This window comes from Salmo trutta, chromosome 12 (assembly GCF_901001165.1).
Source record: "Salmo trutta chromosome 12, fSalTru1.1, whole genome shotgun sequence".
Classification (NCBI taxonomy): Eukaryota; Metazoa; Chordata; class Actinopteri; order Salmoniformes; family Salmonidae; genus Salmo; species Salmo trutta.
Window position 1 is genome coordinate 14,381,633 of NC_042968.1, and position 17,548 is coordinate 14,399,180.

General features: G+C 47.0%; 1 protein-coding gene across 2 annotated transcripts in view; it reads left to right on the forward strand.

Annotated features, from left to right (window-relative positions):
* Window positions 1-7,870: 7,870 nt before the first annotated feature.
* The window catches only part of acsf3 (acyl-CoA synthetase family member 3), a 45,280-nt gene continuing 35,602 nt past the window's right edge, over window positions 7,871-17,548 (forward strand). Inside the window, exons 1-3 of one of the 2 annotated variants that reach the window (XM_029767202.1) lie at window positions 7,871-7,904; window positions 8,530-9,322; window positions 11,123-11,278. In XM_029767202.1, the coding sequence (XP_029623062.1) occupies window positions 8,618-9,322; window positions 11,123-11,278 (861 nt within the window). In that variant the 5' untranslated portion in view covers window positions 7,871-7,904; window positions 8,530-8,617. Of the gene's footprint in view, window positions 7,910-8,529; window positions 9,323-11,122; window positions 11,279-17,548 lie in introns of both variants that reach the window. The other variant, XM_029767203.1, reaches the window with a different exon arrangement.

Genomic DNA, 17,548 nt, shown 5'->3' on the forward strand with positions numbered 1-17,548 from the left:
CCAGCCCAGTCAGCAGCATTAAGATTCATACAGACGCCACGGGACTTGAAAAAATTAATAACACGCGTGCCTAACAATCCTTCCTGCGATTTAGTGGAGCACTGAACCCCTCTGCTTGAAATGCAAAGTGGTAATGAATACACAGACAAGATGAATTCTGAACACGCATCCCCCTCAACACACACACACTCACATCCTCTACCTACACACCCTCCTCCCCCACCACTACCACCACTCAAAGTACACAGAGGGAGAAAAAAGTTCAGAGCCTCTTTAAGACTTGAGATATGGCGCCTCTGAACAAAAGCTTTTCACATTTCACATCACTGCCTGTGATGAATTTTTGAAGACTTCATATTTGCAGCTGTGGGGAGGCATTGACAGGTCCACTCGCTACAAGGTCGACTATTTTCAAGAATCAATCCCAACATCTCTCTGGTTGTTTACGACAGGCGTGAAGTGTTCACTAGTATGGAGGGCTTTCTGAGGCTCCCTTGTTGAAAAATGGGACAGGTCTGTCAGGAGCTGGCAGTTCACAGAATGAAGACAATAACAGCTGAGGGTGCAGTCACAGTGCACAGCTACACAGAGGAGTCTGCTCTCAGCTACAGAGAGAAGGTGAGGACACAGAACTAGAGGACAATGAAGATCCACTGTGGGATTAGAGAGGGGCTCTGTAGATACGGCGTGTGACGTTTCTGGATGGAGGGACAAGTTAACTATGTGTGACTGATTATGTCAGATCATTACCAAGAAATCCTGGATATTGATTAGACTATTCCCCTAACAAATATACCCCTGGGTTAACACTTCACAGTAAAAAGTTATAATGCTTGATTACTTGTTAAGCATGTATGAGCCTTCAGAGAGCCTATAAGCTCTGTGATGATAGACTCTTCCATGTACAGCCACAGCCCCAGCCAGAGCACTGCAGCAGAGCTGGTACTGTTACGTTCTCCCTGGGAGGCTAGACAGCATATGGCACTGTCTCTCTGTGAACACACCACCCAAGCAGAGTGCCAGTCTCAGATAGAGGGGGAGAGAGAGGGGAGGAGTGTCACGTTCGTCGTAATGAGCGGACCAAGGCGCAGCGTGAGTTGAGTTCCACATACTTTATTTTACAGTGAAACTACAAAAAAAACAATAAACATAACCCGAATGTGAAAGCCGTAGTGCAACAAAACACTAACACAAACAATATCCCACAAACGCAAGTGGGAAAAAGGGCTACCTAAATATGATCCCCAATTAGAGGTAACAATTACCAGCTGCCTCTAATGGGGAACCATACAAACCACCAGCATAGAAATACAAACGCTAGAAACCCCCCTAGTCCACGCTCTGACCTATACACCATACAGTACCCCCCCCAAAGGTGCGGACTCCGACCGCAAAAACCTGAACCTAGATGGGGAGGGTTAGTGTGGGCAACTAGCGCTGGTGGCGGATGTAGCCCCCGCTCAGACCGCGGATCTGGCCCTGAAGCTGGGCTGAACGCCGTGCCCGGACTGAGCACAGAGGAAGGCTCCGGCCATGGAGCAGGACTGGACGCCCTGCCTGGACTGGGCAGCGGCGCAGAGGAAGGCTCCAGCCATGGAGCAGGACTGGACGCCGTGCCTGGACTGGGCACCGGCGCAGAGGAAGGATCCGGCCATGGAGCGGGACTGGACGCCGTGCCTGGACTGGGCACCGGTGCAGAGGAAGGTTCCGGCCATGGAGCGGGACTGGACACTGTGCCTGGACTGGGCACCGGCGCAGAGGAAGGCTCCGGCCATGGCACCAGCGCAGGAAGCTCCGGACCGTTGACCGCCGCTGGAATCTCCGGGCCATTGACCGCCGCTGGAAGCTCCGGACCGTGAACCGTCGCTGGAAGCTCCGGACTGTAAACCGTCACTGGAGTCTCCGGACCGTACACACGCACTAGTGGATGAGTACACACGCACTAGTGGACGAGTACGGGGAGCCAGCACAGGATGTACCGGGCTGGGGAGGCGCACTGGAGGCCTGGTGCGTGGAGCCGGCACAGGTGACACCGGACTGATGACACGCTCTTCAGGGCGAGTGCGAGGAACCGGCACAGGTGGCACCGGACTGGGGAGGCGCACTGAAGGCCTGGTGCGTGGAGCCAGCACGGGTGGCACCGGACTGATGACACACTCTTCAGGGCAAGTGCGAGGAACCGGCACAGGTGGCACCGGACTGATGACACGCTCCTCAGGGCGAGTGCGAGGAACCGGCACAGGACGTACCAGGCTGAGGAGGTGCACTGGAGGCCTGGTGCGTGGAGCCGGCACAGGTGGCACCGGACTGATGACACGCTCTTCAGGGCGAGTGCGAGGAACCGGCACAGGACGTACCAGGCTGAGGAGGTGCACTGAAGGCCTGGTGCGTGGAGCCGGCACAGGTGGCACCGGACTGATGACACGCTCTTCAGGGCGAGTGCGAGGAACCGGCACAGGACGTACCGGGCTGAGGAGGTGCACTGGAGGCCTGGTGCGTGGAGCCGGCACAGATGGCCGGCTCTTCAGGGCGAATGCGGTGCAGAACACACCTAACTAAGATTTCTCTCCTTTCTCTCTCCTCCAACAGCTCCATTGCCACCCCAACGGTCTCTGGCTCTCGGCTCGGCTTGACCAACAGCCCCTTGTGCCCCCCTATAACATTATTGGGGTTTCTGTGGCAGCGGACTGAAGACACACTCTTCAGGGCGAGTGCGGGGAGCTGGCACAGAACGTACCGGACTGGGGAGGCGTACTGGAGGCCTGGTGCATGGAGCCGACACAGGTGGCTCCGGACTGAAGACACGCTCTTCAGCACACCTGCGCTGCAGCATACTCCTTGCCAACACCTCTCTCCGGTATCCCTCATTAAACTCCTCTATCGATTGCCAGGCGGTCTCTGGCTCTAACTCTGCTCAGCCGACCGCCCCTTGTGCCCCCCCAAAAAAAAATCTTGGGGTTTCTGTGGCCACGGACCCCGGCGTTGTCGCTGTCCTTCCATCTTCCTTGGCGATTCCCTCCAAGGAAGTGTCTCACATCCTCCTAGGATTTCCTCCCATGTCCAAAACTCCTTTACCTCCATAACACGCTGCTTGGTCCTGCGTTGGTGGGATATTCTGTCACGTTCGTCGTAATGAGCGGACCAAGGCGCAGCGTGAGTTGAGTTCCACATACTTTATTTCACAGTGAAAATACCAAAAAAACAAGTAAACATAACCCAAACGTGAAAGCTGTAGTGCAACAAAACACTAACGCAAACAATATCCCACAAACGCAGGTGGGGAAAAGGGCTACCTAAATATGATCCTCAATTAGAGGTAACGATTACCAGCTGCCTCTAATTGGGAACCATACAAACCACCAACATAGAAATACAAACGCTAGAAACCCCCCTAGTCGCGCTCTGACCTATACACCATAGAGAACCCAGAGGGCTCTCTATGGTTAGGACGTGACAAGGAGGTGGTTAATGTAATGAGAGAAGAGTGAAGAGGAAGACAGACGGATGTCAAGCTTTGTGCAGAGAAATAGGATAGGGGAAATAAAAACAGTGCTCTGTGTTAAAAGAGGGGGATGTATGTTTCAGGTGATTTATTTCTCTCATGTCCACATAAACCACAAACATCATGTACTGCAAACACATGCAATGCCTTAAACATAATAAACACAATCCCTCCATTTGAATTTAGGAAGGAATTTGGCAATGTTCCTTAAATTAGGAACATATTGTGAAAGAGGACGTATATGGATTAGATTAAAGAATCAAAGTTGACATCTGGATGTAATATAACGTTTCCAAGTGCAAACCCCAAACAGAGCAAGACATTTTGTGTGGTGGCTTGCGGTGATGCCTCAACTCTAAAAGCGTCTGCTAAATGACATATATCTCTGAAAGTTAGAGTTAGTCTCGGAGTACATTTGGGAAAAGTCCTGATTGTCGGTCCTGCTCAATTGTTTCCATTTCCTTGGAAGAATGTTGAAAGGGAAAGAAGGGAATCTATAAGTCATTAGTGGGAAACCATCAGCCGGTCCATTGCTCTATGAAGTTTATAATAAAGCCAGTGGAGCAAGCCCCTCAGTGTCTGATTTATTGAGGATACCCGCTGGAGGAACCTTCACTAGTTATCACACTCCTATTCATCAGACTTCTTACTGTTTCTACCTGGTGCATAACTGTACAGTCAACATACTGTCACTGTGTGACCTGGAGGAAGCAGCTCCCACCTTCCATCTCAGCCCTGGCCTGGCCTGGCCTGGCCTGGGTTGGGTCACTTTGATTGAGTCCAAGCTCATATACAGTAAGTAGGTAGTAGGCTAGAGAGCCATTAATCCCCCATGCAGACAGAGCAGCTTTCCAAGGCCATCAGCAACTCACATAAGCAGCTCATCACCAGCCTGGTGCTCCATATGTGCCTCACACACCAAGGTCCCCAGTGGGCCTCAGCCCTGTGCAATGATACTGTCTGCATGCCTGTCTGCCAGCAAAGGGCAATTTTAAAGTCTCTAGTGCCACTGCCATGGCTAGTGAGCTGCATGGCTAGTCTGCCAACCCCATGGTTGTTTGTTGGCCAGGTCAGTACTGGAGGGTGGGGAGACGGGTGTCAGAGGTCAGGCACTGAGCAGCTGGGCCAATGACAATGCACACATTATAGCCGATACTAGATTGGCAAAACATCACACACACATAAACATACAAACACATACTGTACAAACAAAGATAGAGAGAGAGACATATACACCCCCACCACACGCACGCCATAACCTAATTTTAGCAGTTGCCACACAAAGGAATACCCCTCAGAAGCAGGAGGGTTTTTCCAAATCCACCTCCAGAGTGATTGGGATTCTTGGGGGCCAGCATTGATGACATATGCTGTGGGAAGATGGGCAGACAGGAGATGGGTCCAGTGTCATATCTGCAGTGTGTGTTTCAGAGTCCCGAGTGGTGATGATTGCTTATCCCCCACCACAGCACACATGTTTGGGATGCGGAACAGTTGGACGTGGCCGAGGGCTAAACTGGGTCAGAGCGACACAGATGGAGCCAAACTCCCAGTGGGCCACTATCAGCAGAACACGAAAAATAACTGCCTTTGAATCTTGACAGAAATGATCTGTTCGCCTACAAAGTCTTATTCGCTGTATAAAAAAAACATCCAGAATGAAACAAGCACTTGAAATCCAAATTAGGTCAGGTAGCTTGCTAGGGGCAAACCCCAGGCTCCAAAGTCATCTGGATGTCTGGATTGCTTAAATTTAATGGAAGATGTGCTTTTGTCAAAATTCTCTCCCTGATGTCAGGTATCACATACGTGGTTAATGCAAAAAAAAGAAAGTTGTTTTACACTTCAGTAGAGACTCGAGAGGTTTCTTTTCATGTTACTTTGAAAGAACATGACAGAGTTATCCTGAGAAGAGACACTGTATATCCCTTACAACTGGTGTGAGGACTCTGTAATCACCGAAGGAGATGGAACTGCTGACGTTTGGAAAAGGGTACAGTAGTAAAGCTCAGGGAATTGCCCCAGAAAGCTAGCATGTGGGCCTTTCATAGTAGACATTTTAATTAACGGTTCAGCATAAACCAAACATGTTTTTGCACAGATGGGGAGCACTAGGCATCAGTGAGGTCCCAGTCAGGTCCCAAAGAGTGTCACAGCTATCCAGTCATAGCAAAGCATGTGATACAATTCCTCTCCAGACATCTCTGTAAGAAGATAAACACTGTGTTAACCAAGGAGAGTGTCTCTTGTTCTGTTATTTATTCCCTCTGAGTTGAAAATATTTCTAAGAGCTTTTCTAACAAATGACCTCGGTGCCTCCGCATCGATCATTTTGAAAAGACTCAAAAGAGAGTGGAAAGGTCATCCATTCATTCGTAATCATTCCTTAGCAAAAGATTGAATGCATTTTTGTTCGCTTTGTACAGCAAAATTGTCAGCTGGCTTTTGAAAGCATCAACAACTTCTCCCAACAAGAAAAAAAAGCTGTATCTCTGTCTTTCGCCTAGAATAAACCATCGCCCAAGGAGACATATCCCAGTAAGCTTGGGTACAGCCCAAACGCAGTGGTCCCGGCCGTGGTGGTTAGTATGTGGGTGGCGTGAGATAGTCATATGTTTACAGTGCTGCATCTCTTGGATGGAAGTCAAGTTTGCAGCTGCAGCTCAGAATAATTCATCGCCCCCTCCACGCCCGGGAGGATCCACAGGTAGTTGATGAAGTGGCAGTGCCAAGCGTCCCAACTGGCGAAGACAAAGCGCAGCTGCTGAGAGTCAACGCGGCCAGATGCCGCTGCCGACGTACCATGTGTTCCAAGTGGGGCAAGAGGGGGAGAGTAGAGGCGCTTGCCAAGATCATTCTCACATGGTGCCAACCTGACACATGTTCTGGCACTCCCGACGGTTTCTTCTCCCAGCTCGCTCCTCTCCTTCCCTCAGATATGAGGGGGTCCTCTCTCACTCTCACACACTCTCTCCTGTCTGAAGTCTTATGCCAGTCCTGTGCCAACCGAAAGGGGAGTTGGCGCCCGCTGCCGGCCAAGTTGCACTCCCGCTCCGGAGCTCCGTCAAGACGGCAGGCGCTGGCTGGCATCCTGAGAGGAGAGCGGAGTGCCAAGCGTCTGTTCGCCAGGTCACCATGCCCCCCATTGTGTCCATCCCAGTATGCCTCTCCAGAGCAGCTCCATGTGTAGTGCTGAGTGGCTGGAATTCCAGATCTGCCTTATGGTATGTGTCAGCAACATGGCTGACCTCGACAGCCGCAAATAAGCCGTTTTAATCCAAACAAACATGGTGTTTGTGACCAAAGTACAAACGTAGAAAACAAAAATATGTATCCACATTCGACAGTTTAGGTCGTATCAGTATAGCGGTGTCATCTGTATGAATAATTACTGAGCCAATATTCTGATAAAGGGATGCTCTATGAAGATGATATAGCTGCTGGTGGCATCTTCTCGACTGGCGTTTCCTCTGTGAATGGAATGGCTCTCCCTTTGACGATACTACTTCTGAAACTGGAGGGGAGTTTTTCTGAGACAAAGCCTCCAGTTTCATAGGAACATGCCATCCTCGTTTGCAATGTAGGGGTTCAGGGAAGTGAAAACTTTTTGAATGAGTGCCATGTCTGAACAATTCTTATCTGAGGCCCGCGACTGCCAGCTGGTGGCTGAATGTGCCCGGCTCTGTGAGATGATGCCAAGCTAGTTGGCACACTGGAGAAGTGGCATAGAGTGATCTAATGCCAAAACAACTCTGTGTGGTGCATATCCCACTTTCTCTCCTAGTCCATCTCCCTCATGGCCCATGTCTTAGTTTGAATTGACACGTGTTCACAACAGAAGTCTTAGTGAGATTCTCAACAACAGATGCCACCAGGTTGAGGCAAGAGGAGGTGGAAAGAGATTAAAGTTTGCAAACTCCAAACATTGAGATTTGACATAGTTTACATGAATGAATGGGTTACTCATAGTCATAGAGGTTATATTAAGAGGTCAGTGAAGTCTTCTACCACTTGATTCCTAACCACTCTTGATCCAGGAAAACAAATCAACCCCTAAAATAAAATAGAATTGCCAAATTGCATAAACATAACTCAATTAAGAGGTTATTGGCTCTTTTGTGTTAAAGTGGAGTAGCATCTCCTCTTACTCCACACCTTTTCCTGGAAAGTGTAGCCTAACATCATAATAAAGCACAGATACATCTGTGTTTTAAAGTAGTCAAGCATTGCAGTATGAAAAATACTTGTTTGTACTATTGTTTATATATCCTGCAAATTTAACAAAACCTGGCTTTTCAGATTGCTTTGTTCCGTGTTTCACAACCAGAACCCTAAACTCTAGCTCCGGTTTCCATTCGGAGTTTTATTGTGACGCACCGTCACGAGAATGACCGGTGTTTGGGTAAGGTGAATATTTACATTAGCAGTAGGTTTGAATTACCAGGTTAGCAAACATTGCGCTCTTTGAGAAAACGGATATCGTTTAAACATACTAACATCGCATGTTAGAATGTAAAACACAGTCGGGTTTTCTCGCTAAAAATCAGAGTCTTCACCAGCATGATCTAGCTAGCTCAGTTAGCTAGCTGCTATTTATGAGCATATTCATTGAGTGGTGTTACGTTAGCTAACCAGTTAGCTGCACCATTACCCTCAAGTCCAAAGATCAAGTCAGGTGACAGACTGTTTGTTGAAGTTGCAGAGCTACTTCACTGTATCTGTAAAAGCTAAACTGTATACTAAAGTGATTGAAGCAAAAACCAAGTGTGCTCACACCACAAATTGATTATATTCTGTGCCACTGCCTGTCCCTGAAGGATTTGTCCTTTCAAAATAAACAGCTTGGCATAACAAGATATTTGCCAGCAGTCTAGCCTGCACAGTATTCATAGAGGTGTCACTGTGGATAAAGGCTAACTGCAAGCCTGTCAGAAATACAGTCATATCACTATAGCAGGGATAGCGTCTATTATGAAAACAATTTCACTTAGCCTATGTTAATTATGAATCTCTCTCAAAATGAACAGGTATTCCAATGTGACCATTGTGTGGCTTGACAGGATGGACTTTTTATGAGGATAACATTGGTAGCTTTGAGCAGCATAGTCTACCATCATGTTGCCAGGGGCAGTACGTCACTCAGTCCCTCTGTGGCGCTCTGCTTTGGCCTCTGGCTGCTTGCAGTGTGAGGCAGGGCCAGGGAGATGGCTGCTGGGACAGGTCCTGAGGAGAGCCTACACCTCCACAAGAGCAAGGCAGGTTGCAGCAGGGGACAGTGCCCCTGTGTTTTCCAGAGCCCAAGTGTACAGGGACAAGCTGGCCATAGTGGACGACAGTGGGAGCCACAGCTACAGGGACTTGTATGGCAGTAGTAGGGACCTGGCTGTGCGTATCAAGGCAGCTCTGGACTGTCCCTCTGGGGACCTGCAGGGGAAGCGCATCTCCTTCCTGTGTGCCAACGATGCCTCGTACACGGTAGCCCAGTGGGCATCCTGGATGTGTGGCGGCACGGCCGTGCCTCTCTACAGGAAGCACCCTCCGTCTGAGCTGGAGTACATCATCTCTGACTCCCAGAGCTCCCTGCTGGTGGCTGGGCAGCCGTACGCAGACATCATGGAGCCACTGGCCCACAGACTGGGACTGCCCTACCTGCAGCTGCCCCCCACCTCCAGCCTCAGCTCCCTGCTGGAAGCCCCAGAGAACCAGCCTGAGCCTGGCATCACAGACTGGGCCCAGCGTCCTGCCATGATCATCTACACCAGCGGCACCACAGGCAGGCCCAAAGGGGTTCTCCACACTCACAGCAACATTCAGGCCATGGTAAATTGATTATTCAATTGTTATATGCATGAATTGTGAGCATAAGATGAATACTATTGTAATTCTGTACACTGCCGTTTATCATAATGATGTACTGAGGCATGTTGAATATTTGATCAGGCAGAAGGTTGGACTGAATTTTGAAAGTTAAACTTCAGCTTTTTTTCATTACTGATACTAATCAGGTTTCCATCCAACCTTTTTAGGGCTCCTGAGTGGCGCAGCAGTCTAAGGCACTGCATCTCAGTGTTTGAGGCGTCACTACAGACACCCTGGTTCGAATCCAGGCTGTATTACAACCGGCCGTGATTGGGAGTCCAATAGGGCGGTTCACATTTGGCCCAGCGTCGTCTGGGTTTGGCCGGTGTAGGCTGTCATTGTAAATAAGAATTTGTTCTTAATTGACTTGCCTAGTTAAAATAAAGGTTAAGTTAAAATTTTGAGTAAAGTACGTATCGGATAAAAAAATGTCATGACAGTCCTGAAGGAAACATAACATTTTCGGTACATTTTCCAAACATCGACAAAATGAGGTGTCGGTAAAATGAATAATGCAAGAAATGTAGGTGGAAACGCTGTTATGAGCAAATATCGATATAATAATCATCATATCAAAGTAAACTTGGAGTCACGTGATGATATGGTGTGTGGTCCTCCCTCTACAACTCGTTGGGAAACCATGCAGTTTATTAAGCTTCAGATGAAATAAGTTATGATGAACTTCACAGGGTGGCGAAAGTGCAAGGTGATGAGCTTGATGCTGCTTTCAATGCTAAATATCGAGGGTCTTATTCTTCTGACATGATCATCGATGCTTGGCTGCCGTTTGATAGATCAAAATAAATTTCGCTCTTTTTTCCATAATAATCTCATCGTGTAGGCTATAACGCAAAATGTTTTGAGACAACTGTCAGTAGAGTTCAAAATGCGATGGAAACCCGGATAACTTCATTTTTATTTGGTACATGGAAATTTAACCGCAAAACACATGTTTATATGTACTACGTCATCACGCACAGCCTTTTATCTGCAACAAGTCAATTAAATGGAAACATAACTCATATTGTTTTTATAAGGATTTTATAATATTCGCATGAAAACCTGTCGCCAGTTGGATGGAAACGTAGTTAATGTTAGTATTTTTTTAATGTTTTATTTCCTGGTGTCGGTACTGTGAACTTCAGAGAAGTATTTTTCTCTTGAAGTATTAATAGGGGTTCTGTTGAGTTTTCTGTAGCCCTTTGGTAGTACGTAAGGGTGGGTTGGCGGGGGTTACACATACGACGGACACAGTGTCGTTTTGCTTTTGTTCCACATGAGCTTTCTGAATAATCGGCCAAATAATTTCATTACATGGGGCACTTCAGGCTGTGGAGGATTTATTTTGGTACATTTTCAACCACAATTGACCTGCATGTCCAATAGACTGGAAAATTAGATCACCCTCAATTAAGGAGCTTCATTTGGAAACGACAAGCTCAGGGAGGGAGCTCGGTGAGGAGACACAGAAGAGAAGGTTCCTGGAAGGTTGAGCGCTTGGGGACACTATCCATTCCCTCTGCTCCTTCCAGCTATCTGGCCCTGCTCACTAAAGACAGGGGTCAACTCTCTTCTTGCACGGTGGTTACATTAATAAGTATGTTTGATAAGGAGTGAAAGAAACCTTCAGGCAGGACCACCATGAACGCTTTTGAGTGAGCTACCCATCATTATGTAGAAAGGAAATGTCCAAAGAACTGGTAGGAACACATTGTATGACCAAATAGCTCAGTGGATCTCTCATGTCTCCCTCTCTCCCAGGTTCAGGGTCTGGTGTCAGAGTGGGGCTGGTCCAGAGATGATGTCATCCTTCACACCTTGCCCCTGCACCACGTCCACGGCATCGTCAACAAGCTGCTCTGCCCTCTCTGGGTGGGTGCCACCACCGTCATGCTGCCTACCTTCCAGCCTCAGAAGGTACATTGCAACTATAGTACACTACTACTGCTACTACTACTACTTGTAACATGCTGTTTCAGTTGACTCCCACCTCATGTCCTGTCTGTGTGCTGTCAGGTATTCTACTGCAGTCTGCCTTGTGTGTGTTAGCAGTAAGTAGTGCTCTGTAAGGGACTTGCGGGGATCCACTCCACAGACCTGAACAATGGAGACACACCGGGGTGGGAGGCGGGTGGGGAGTAGACGGGGGCTGCTGTTCAACCTTATCGGCTAGTTGTCAGCCATTGGCGCTAATTGTAGCAGTGTTGCTGTGCTGAAAGCACCGGGCCGAGGGCGTCAATAACAGAGCCTGGAGCTGAGCTGACATGGACAGGTCCATGATGCCCCCTCTGCCTCATCCCGCCGGGCCGCTGGGGGTCAGGGGTGGAGGCAGCCAGGCAGGCAGGCAGTGCTCCCCCCCAGACTGTCACACTAAGCGTTTGGGGCTGGGTGATGGATTGCCCTGTGTGGCTTTGTATCTGACCACGCCAACTCACAGCACAGGCTTTAGAGCCAGATCAATCGATGAGGTGACATTGAAGGATGATAGTGCTTGTTTTGAGGGGTGGTGGTGGAGTAGGTTAGGGGGGTGGTGTCAGAGGGGTTTTAAGGTCTAGGAGAACTTAATGGGAGTCAAGGGTATGATTGACAGGTAAGGGCTGTAGAGGACAACCAATAAAGAGGAGGTTTACTGTAGTATCAGAGCATTTCACTTTCTTTGTACCTAACCTGACCTTGTGTACAAAATAGACAGCAGACGCTTTGCTCTCACCCCTAAGGACGCCTTGTAGATTTTTCTTTCATTTTCTTGAAGTCATAATGAGAAACAAATCGATATACTATAATATATTAATGTAGCTCCAGGCTTTTTCTGAGTGACTGTCTAATAGACCGGTTAGACATTTTACTGAGAGTACACTATATTTACAAACCTTGTAGACACCCCTTCAAATGAGTGGATTTGGCTATTTCGGCCGCACCCGTTGCTGATAGGTGTATAAAATCGTGCACACAGCCATGCAATCTCCATAGACAAACATTTGCAGTGGAATGGCCTTACTGAAGAACTCAGTGACTTTCAACGTGGCACCATCATAGGATGCCACCTTTCCAACAAGTCAGTTCGTCAATTTCTGCCCTGCTAGAGCTGCCCCGGTCAACTGTAAGTGCTGTTATTGTGAAGTGGAAACATCTAAGAGCAACAACGGCTTAGCCACGAAGTGGTAGGCCACACAAGCTCACAGAACAGGACCGCTGAAACATGTACTGTAGCGTGTAAAAATTGTCTGTCCTTTGTTGCAACACTCACTACAGAGTTCCAAACTGCCTCTGGAAGCAACATCAGCCCAAGAAATGTTAGTATGGACTTTCATGAAATTAGTTTCCATAGTCGAGCAGCTGAACGTACACAAGCCTAAGATCACCATGCGCAATGCGAAGCGTCGGCTGGATGAGCTGCACTACCTGAGCCACTGAGCCACTACCTGAGCCACTCATGCTACCACTAGAGTGAAAGCACCGCCAGCATTCAAAAGTGACCAACACATCAGCCAGGAAGCATTGGAACTGAGAAGTGGTCTGTGGTCACCACCTGCACAACCACTCCTTTTTTGGGGGTGTTTTGCTACTTGCCTATAATTTCCACCTGTTGTCTATTCCATTAGCAGAACAGCATGTGCAATTTATTGTCAATCAGTGTTGCTTCCTAAGTGGACAGTTTGATTTCACAGAAGTGTGATTGACTTGGAGTTACATTGTGTTGTTTAAGTGTTCCCTTTATTTTTTTTAGCAGTATATATACACTGCTCAAAAAATAAAGGGAACACTTAAACAACACATCCTAGATCTGAATGAAATAAATAATCTTATTAAATACTTTTTTCTTTACATAGTTGAATGTGCTGACAAAAAAATCACACAAAAATAATCAATGGAAATCCAATTTATCAACCCATGGAGGTCTGGATTTGGAGTCACACTCAAAATGAAAGTGGAAAACCACACTACAGGCTGATCCAACTTTGATGTAATATCCTTAAAACAAGTCAAAATGAGGCTCAGTAGTGTGTGTGGTCTCCACGTGCCTGTATGACCTCCCTACAACGCCTGGGCATGCTCCTGATGAGGTGGCGGATGGTCTCCTGTGGGATCTCCTCCCAGACCTGGACTAAAGCATCCGCCAACTCCTGGACATTCTGTGGTGCAACGTGGCGTTAGTGGATGGAGCGAGACATGATGTCCCAGATGTGCTCAATTGGATTCAGGTCTGGGGAACGGGCGGGCCAGTCCATAGCATCAATGCCTTCCTCTTGCAGGAACTGCTGACACACTCCAGCCACATGAGGTCTAGCATTGTCTTGCATTAGGAGGAACCCAGGGCCAACCGCACCAGCATATGGTCTCACAAGGGGTCTGAGGATCTCATCTCGGTACCTAATGGCAGTCAGGCTACCTCTGGCGAGCACATGGAGGGCTGTGCGGCCCCCCAAAGAAATGCCACCCCACACCATGACTGACCCACCGCCAAACCGGTCATGCTGGAGGATGTTGCAGGCAGCAGAACGTTCTCCACGGCGTCTCCAGTCTCTGTCACGTCTGTCTCGCGCTCAGTGTGAACCTGCTTTCATCTGTGAAGAGCACAGGGCGCCAGTGGGGAATTTGCCAATCTTGGTGTTCTCTGGCAAATGCCAAACGTCCTGCACGGTGTTGGGCTGTAAGCACAACCCCCACCTGTGGACGTCGGGCCCTCATACCACACTCATGGAGTCTGTTTCTGACCGTTTGAGCAGACACATGCACATTTGTGGCCTGCTGGAGGTCATTTTGCAGGGCTCTGGTAGTGCTTCTCCTTCTCCTCCTTGCACAAAGGCAGAGGTAGCGGTCCTGCTGCTGGGTTGTTGCCCTCCTACGGCCTCCTCCACATCTCCTGATGTACTTACCTGTCTCCTGGTAGCGCCTCCATGCTCTGGACACTACGCTGACAGACACAGCAAACCTTCTTGCCACAGCTCGCATTGATGTGCCATCCTGGATGAGCTGCATTACCTGAGCCACTTGTGTGGGTTGTAGACTCCGTCTCATGCTACCACTAGAGTGAAAGCACCGCCAGCATTCAAAAGTGACCAAAACATCAGCCAGGAAGCATAGGAACTGAGAAGTGGTCTGTGGTCACCACCTGCTGAACCACTCCTTTATTGGGGGTGTCTTGCTTATTGCCTATAATTTCCACCTGTTGTGTATTCCATTTGCACAACAGCATGAGACATTTATTGTCAATCAGTGTTGCTTCCTAAGTGGACAGTTTGATTTCACAGAAGTGTGATTGACTTGGAGTTACATTGTGTTGTTTAAGTGTTCCCTTTATTTTTTTGAGCAGTATATATATATATATATATATATATATATATATATATATATTTTTTTTTTTTATTGGAGCTGGTGGGAGGAGCTATTGAAGGACGCGCTCATTGAAATGGAATGGTGTCAAACATGTGGAAACCACATTTATTCCATTCCAGCCATTACAATGATATATATACAGTTGAAGTCGGAAGTTTACATACACTTAGGTTGTAGTCAATAAAACTCGTTTTTCATCCACTCCACAAATTTCTTGTTAGCAAACTATAGTTTTAGCAAGTCGGTTAGCACATCAACTTTGTGCATGACACAAGTCATTTTTCCAACAATTGTTTACAGACAGATTATTTCACTTATAATTCACCTTATCACAATTCCAGTGGGTCAGAAGTTTACATCCAAAATTATGTCATGGCTTTAGAAGCTTCTAATAGGCTAATTGACATCATTTGAGTCAATTGGAGGTGTACCTGTGGATGTATTTCAAGGCCTACCTTCAAACTCAGTGGCTCTTTGCTTGGCATCATGGGAAAATCAAATAAATCAGCCAAGACCTCAGAAAAAGAATTGTAGACCTCCACAAGTCTGGTTCATCTTTGGTAGCAATTTCCAAATGCCTGAAGGTACCACGTTCATCTGTACAAACAATAGTACGCAAGTATAAACACCAGGGACCACGCAGCCGTCATACCACTCAGGAAGGAGACGCATTCTGTCTCCTAGAAATCTATGTACTTTGGTGTGAAAAGTGCAAATCAATCCCAGAACAACAGCAAAGGACCCTGTGAAGATGCTGGAGGAAACGGGTACAAAAGTATCTATATCCACAGTCAAACGTGTCCTATATCGACATAACCTGAAAGGCCGCTCAGCAAGGAAGAAGCCACTGCTCCAGTTTGCAACTGCAGATGGGGACAAAGATAGTACTTTTTGGAGAAATGTCCTCTGGTCTGATGAAACAAAAATAGAACTGTTTGGCCATACTGACCATCGTTATGTTTGGAGGAAAAAGGGGAGGCTAGCAAGTCGAAGAACACCATCCCAACCGTGAAGCACGGAGGTGGCAGCATCATGTTGTGGGGATGCTTTGCTGCAGGAGGGACTGGTGCACTTCGCAAACTAGATGACATCATGAGGACGGAAAATTATGTGGATATATTGAAGCAACATCTCAAGACATCAGTCAGGAAGTTAAAGCTTGGTCGCAAATGGGTCTTCCAAATGGACAATGACCCCAAGCATACTTCCAAAGTTGTGGCAAAATGGCTGAAGAACAACAAAGTCAAGGTATTGGAGTGGCCATCACAAAGCCCTGACCTCAATCCTATAGAAAATTTGTGGGCAGAACTGAAAAAGCGTGTGCGAGCAAGGAGGCCTACAAACCTGACTCAGTTACTCCAGCTTTGTCAGGAGGAATGGGCCAAAATTCACCCAACTTATTGTGGGAAGCTTGTGGAAGGCTACCCAAAACGTTTGACCCAAGTTAAACAATTTAAAGGCAATGCTACCAAATACTAATTGAGTGTATGTAAACTTATGACCCACTGGGAATGTGATGAAAGAAATAAAAGCTGAAATAAATTGTTCTCTCAACTATTATTCTGATATTTCACATTCTTAAAATAAAGTGGTGATCCTAACTGACCTAAGACAGGGAATTTATACTAGGATTAAATGTCAGGAATTGTGAAAAACTGAGTTTAAATGTATTTGGCTAAGGTGTATGTAAACTTCCGACTTCAACTGTATACTGAACAAAACTATAAATGCAACAATTTCAGCGATTTTACTGAGTTACATAGAATTAACTCGGTAATTGAAATAAATTTGTTAGGCCCTAATTTATGGATTTCAGATGACTGGGCAGGAGTGCAGCCATTGGTGGGCCTGGGAGTGCATAGGCCTACCCACTTGGGAGCCAGGCCCATCCACTGTGTAGCCAGACCCAGGCAATCAGAATAAGTTTTTCCCCACAAAAGGGCTTTATTCAGACAGAAATACTCCTCAGTTTCATCAGCTGTCCAGGTGGCTGGTCTCAGACTATGCTGCAGTTGAAGAAGCCAGATATGGAGGTCCTGGGCTGGTGTGGTTACACATGGTCTGCGGTTGTAATGCCAGTTGGACGTACTGGCAAATTCCCTAAAATAATGTTGGAAGCAGCTTATGGTAGAGAAATTAACATTTAATTCTCTGGCGATAGCTCTGGTGGACATTCCTGCAGTCATCATGCCAATTGCACACTCCCTCAAAACTTGAGGCATTTGTGGCATTGTGCTGTGTGACAAAACTGCACATTTTATAGTGGCCTTTTATTGTCCCTGGCACAAGGTGCACCTGTGTGATGATCATGCTGTTTAATCAGCTTCTTGATATGTCACACCTGTCAGATGTGTATATGAACACACACACTACCGGTCAAAAGTTTTAGAACACCTACTCATTCAAGGGTTTTTCTTATTATTTTTTTTTTACAATTTCTACATTATAGAATAATAGTGAAGACATCAAAACTATGAAATAACACACATGGAATCATGTAGTAACCAAAAAAGTGTTAAACAAATCAAATAGCCACCCTTTGCCTTGATGACAGCTTTGCTCACTCTTGGCATTCTCTCAACCAGCTTCATGAGGTAGTCACCTGGAATGCATTTCAATTAACAGGTGTGCCTTGTTAAAGTTAATTTGTGGAATTTCTTTCCCTCTTAATGCGTTTGAGTCAATCAGTTGTATTGTGACAAGGTGGGGTGGTATACAGATGATAGCCCTTTTTGGCAAAAGACCAAGTCCATATTATGGCAAGAACAGCTCAAATAAGTAAAGAGAAACGACAGTCCATTACTTTAAGACATGAAGGTCAGTCAATACGGTACATTTCAAGGTACTTTA